General features: G+C 35.0%; 1 protein-coding gene across 1 annotated transcript; it reads right to left on the bottom strand.

Moving 5' to 3' along the window:
• Positions 1-1,463: 1,463 nt before the first annotated feature.
• LOC126817756 (zinc finger protein 501-like) lies at positions 1,464-3,015 on the bottom strand. Its single transcript, XM_050544905.2, has one exon. The coding sequence runs from the start codon at positions 2,958-2,960 to the stop codon at positions 1,473-1,475; it is 1,488 nt and encodes a 495-aa protein (XP_050400862.1). The 5' UTR covers positions 2,961-3,015; the 3' UTR covers positions 1,464-1,472.
• Positions 3,016-4,779: the final 1,764 nt, after the last annotated feature.

Raw genomic sequence — 4,779 nt, 5'->3', positions numbered from 1 at the left:
CATAGGAGCAGAACAGTAGGATGTTAAACCCCATTTCATTTTATCTATATCAAATTCCAACTGCCAAGAGATCTTTAACGTACATTCTTATGTGTACATGGGACCTCATTTTTTCATCCCATCCGAATGACTATATGTTGTCCCTTGCCAGGATTCATTCATTCATTCATTTCTCCGGGTCCTCCAGTTTCCTCCCACTGCTAAAGACCCCTACGCGCAAGCGAATTATTGAAATAAAATTAAACCATATGTTAGTCCCGAAATGACCTAGTTTGTGTCGAGTGGACGTTAAACCCTATTTCTCTCTCTCTCCCCTTGCCACGAACTCCGTACTGCACCGCTGACAAGGTGAAACCACACAGGTAAATCCTGATCCTGATGTGCTTTCTCAGACACTGCAGGGATCGAAAACAGGATCTCAAGGTTAGCGAGCCAACTTCCTACCCACTGTGGCTTCCGAAACCAAAAGAACAAGAGATACAGGAAGACGACCAACTCAGATTACAGTGTATATACATATAAACAGCTAGACACAATACAATATCAACCAGTCTCTCACAGTAGATTACAGTGTATATACATGTACACAGCTAGACACAATACAATATACACAGCTAGACATAGTTTACAAGTCTCTCATTCTCTGGACAAATGATTTACTACAAACATCACATTTATAAGGGTTTTTTTTCCTCCAGCATGAATTCTCACAATCTGATTAAAATGCAGATCTATATTTCGTTTCGTTTTTTTATACTTTCGATGGCCTACACTACATGAAGATCTGACAAGTTATAGCGATAGGTCACGTCAGCGGTCAAAAGGCCGACTTATGACCCTATGATGTCAGACATTTGATTAACCAATCAGCATTGACGTTACTAATGGATTACCCACAGTTCCGTGCAAAACAAGCCTAAAGCTCGCCGTGACAGTCCGTTACATTGGCTTATCCCTGACACCATTCAGAACACGAGTTAAATAACAACTCTTCCAGATCCAAGTGTAGTAAAGACAAGTAAAACGAAATTTTGAACTATAAAAACGAAACGAAATAGGATCTGTGTTTTAATCAGATTGGAATTCTCAAGGGTGATTTTAGAGAATATTCCAGGTGAACGATTTACCACAAACATTACATTTGAAAGGTTTTGCCTCGTGTATGAAGTTTCATGTGATTCTTTAGACCATTAATCCGCTTAAATAATTTATCGCAAACATCACATATATAAGGATTTTCACCAGTATGAATTCTGATATGTTTCTGAAGGTAACTAGTCTGAGAAAATGATTTACCACAAACATCACATTTATAAGGTTTTATTCCAGCATGTATTTTCATGTGTTTCTGTAGAGTACCGCTTACAGTAAATGATTTACTACAAACATCACATGTATAAGGTTTTATTCCAGCATGTATTTTCATGTGTTTCTGTAGAGTATGTCTTACAGTGAATGATTTACTACAAACATCACATGTATATGTTTTTTTCGCCACTATGTATTTTCATGTGCTTCTGTAGAGTACCTCTTACAGTGAATGATTTACTACAAACATCACATTTATAAGGTTTTTTCCCAGTATGTATTTTTATGTGTGCATTAAGATGACTTTTCTTGCTGAATTGTTTACTACAAACATCACATTTCAAGACGTGTTCTCCTGTATGAATTTTCATATGTTTCTGTAAAAAATTACTTCGGTGAAATGATTTACAACACACATCACATTTATAAATTCCGGAGTGAATTTTCATGTGATCATTTAAATTACTCAAATCGCAAAATGATTTACCACAAACATCACATGTATACGGTTTTTGGCCTGTATGAATTCTCATATGCCTCTGAAGACTTGATTTCCTGTTAAATGATTTACCACAAACATCACATTTATATGGCTTTTCTGTAGTGTGAGTTATCATGTGTATCTGTAGACCACCATTCTGACTAAAAGATTTACCACAAACATCACATTTATATGGTTTAACCCCCATATGAATTATCATGTGTTTCTGTAGAGCATCACTCAGGGTGAATGATTTACTACAAACATAACATTTATATGGTTTTTGTTTAGTGTGGGTATTTATGTGTGTTTGAAGAGTACTACTTTGAGTAAATGATTTACCACAAACATCGCATTTATGGGGCTTCTCGCCAGTATGAATTCGCATATGTGACTTTAAACTACCACTGTGAGTAAATGATTTACTACAAACATCACATTTATAAGGCCTTTCACCGGTATGAATTCTAGTGTGGGCTATTAGATAACTACTAGTCGTGAATAATTTACAACAAAATTCACATTTATAAAGCTTCTCCCCTGTATCAATTCTTTTAATCATTTTATGAGAATTTATGTGTCTTTGTAGATTTCTATTGGTGGTAAATGATTTACTACAAACATCACATTGATAAGGTTTATTTCCACTATGAGTTTTTATGTGTTGCCGTAGGTTACCATACTGAGTAAATGATTTACTACAAACATCACATTTAAATGGTTTGATCCCTGTATGAACCCTCACATGTTCCTGCAGATTGCTATTCTGACTAAAGGATTTACTACAAACATTACATCTGAATGGTTTATAAGGTTTTTTACCAGAATGAGTTTTTCTAGAACCTTGTTGTTTGTGTATACCGTTTTTATTATACCGACTAAAACTTTTCTGCCAATTTTTACTATGTTGTACAATAGACTCTTCTTCTTTAATATGTATTTCACAGTGGTTTCCTAATTCTTTTTCGGACCTAAATTCTTCATCACACAAATTACACTGATGCAAGGTTTCAGTATCTTCATTTTTGTCTTCTTTAACATGACAATATTGATCTACATCATCTGTTTTCTCATCTTTAACATGACAATATTCATCTATATCATCAGTTTTCTCATCTTTAACATGACAATATTGATCTACATCATCAGTTTTCTCTTCTTTAACATGCATCTGGATGTGGTTTTCCAAATCATCAGATTCGTGAAAAATCTCATCACATACAACACATTGATGAAAAGTTTTTACATCATCAATTTCCTGAAATATAACAAAATTAAAAATTTTAAGAGTAAAGTTTTCTGATACTTACCTGAATGAATAACATTGATTTACATTCTTAATTACCTGTAAGACTGTCCCTTTAAAAATAAAAATACTAGACCATGGCTAGTCTCCCTTACCATAGGTCTCCCGTCAAAAGGCAAAACCTAGTAACTCACTTTTTTCTTATTTTGAGAAAACAAATGAATGAATGTTAAACCCCAGCTCATCCATTGATTTGACTATTGAGTTACTAGGTTTTGCTGTGGTATACTAGGCAAATGAAGGAAGTTGCTAGGTTGTGTCATGGGTGTAACTGCTTACAAAATCACAAGATTGGAATATCTAGTACAACAACAGGAAGCACATACCCTAGAAACTACAAATTTGGTCCTAACTCAATTTTGATAAAAAAGCGAGTTACTAGGTTTTGCCTTTTGACGGGAGAGGTGGAGCTTGCTGCTACCGGTAGTAACTATATCACCATACTAAATCATCATTCTTTTCTCAAATATTAATAAAATTTAGCGGGGGGGGGGGGGGGAATGGGAAATCGTGGGGGAGGGGGGAGGGGACGTGGGAAATTAAGTTATTCATTCAGGTAAGTATAATAAAAATTAAATTAACCCTAAAATTTTTTAATTTGTTCGGTCAACCTTACCAGAATGTATAACATTGCCGAATCCCACCACAAGGCGGGACGGTAGATTTAAACGTAAAGACTGACACTAACTTCTATATAAATAAAACTCTACCAGAGCAATCAACTGTATTAAGAAATAAATTTAAGCCTGAATGATTCTCTGAGCCACAGATAGAGGACCAAAATGATACAGATCGTCAGACTGGCAAGACAGGGATCTTAGATAGGGTGACCCACCATAAATAAATATCTCCATATATCTCGACAATTACGCCACAATATTTATATATATGCCAAGCCTCAAATCAGTTCCACACAATTATAGTCACTAAATAAACGATCATGTTGTACTTAATAAGCTATGACCATTAATCACGTATAAAAATAGACTGAAAACTGGTTCCAAGAGTCGTCCATAACATCCAGACACTTTTGAGTAAAAGATAGGTTACGTGCCCTTGTTTTGAAATTAGTCTCGCTTAACCAGTCTAGCGACCATTCTACGTCTGATTGACAAGTCGGGATAATCAAGACTACTTTTCACGAAACATAACAGAAAGCTAGAACAAGAAATTGAATTTAGAAATAAGCACTTTAGCCTACTCAACAATTGTTTTAAGAAACTTGTAAAAGTAAAATGAATAGTTATCGAGGATTAAATGCCTCATAATTATGAAATGCAGGTCAAGATCCGCCTCTCCCGTGACTTTGTTTACAAAACAAACGCACATGCTCTTATATTGTGGTGTTTATTTCTTAGTTTATATGCATTTTGGGTCAGCAATAACTTGTGTAGACAATCAACCTTGCAAAAAAAAAAATACTTTTTTTATCTAGAAATATATTTTATTTTTTTTTTATTTTTAGTAATAAATAAACCCAAGAAGTAGAATATCAGGATACCACCATCAAAGAAGAAAAGAAAGCTGAACCCAGACACTGAAACCTGAATGAGACATTTTGTGTCGTCCCTGCTGGGAATGAACTTCAAAATGGACATGTCCTGTATATTTGTTTGCTGCATGACTCGAGTGTGTCAAACACTGAACGCGCACTGAAGGAGACATTTAATGAAGAGGAGCGTTC

The sequence above is a fragment of the Patella vulgata genome, chromosome 1 (genome assembly GCF_932274485.2).
Source record: "Patella vulgata chromosome 1, xgPatVulg1.2, whole genome shotgun sequence".
NCBI lineage: Eukaryota > Metazoa > Mollusca > Gastropoda > Patellidae > Patella > Patella vulgata.
The sequence above is the reverse complement of the archived record's forward strand: the minus strand, read 5'-3'. Positions and strand labels throughout refer to the sequence as shown.

Coding starts and splice junctions, on each gene's coding strand:
- LOC126817756 (XM_050544905.2), bottom strand. CDS start 2,960: ATGCATGTTAAAGAAGAGAAAACTGATGATGTAGATCAATATTGTCAT.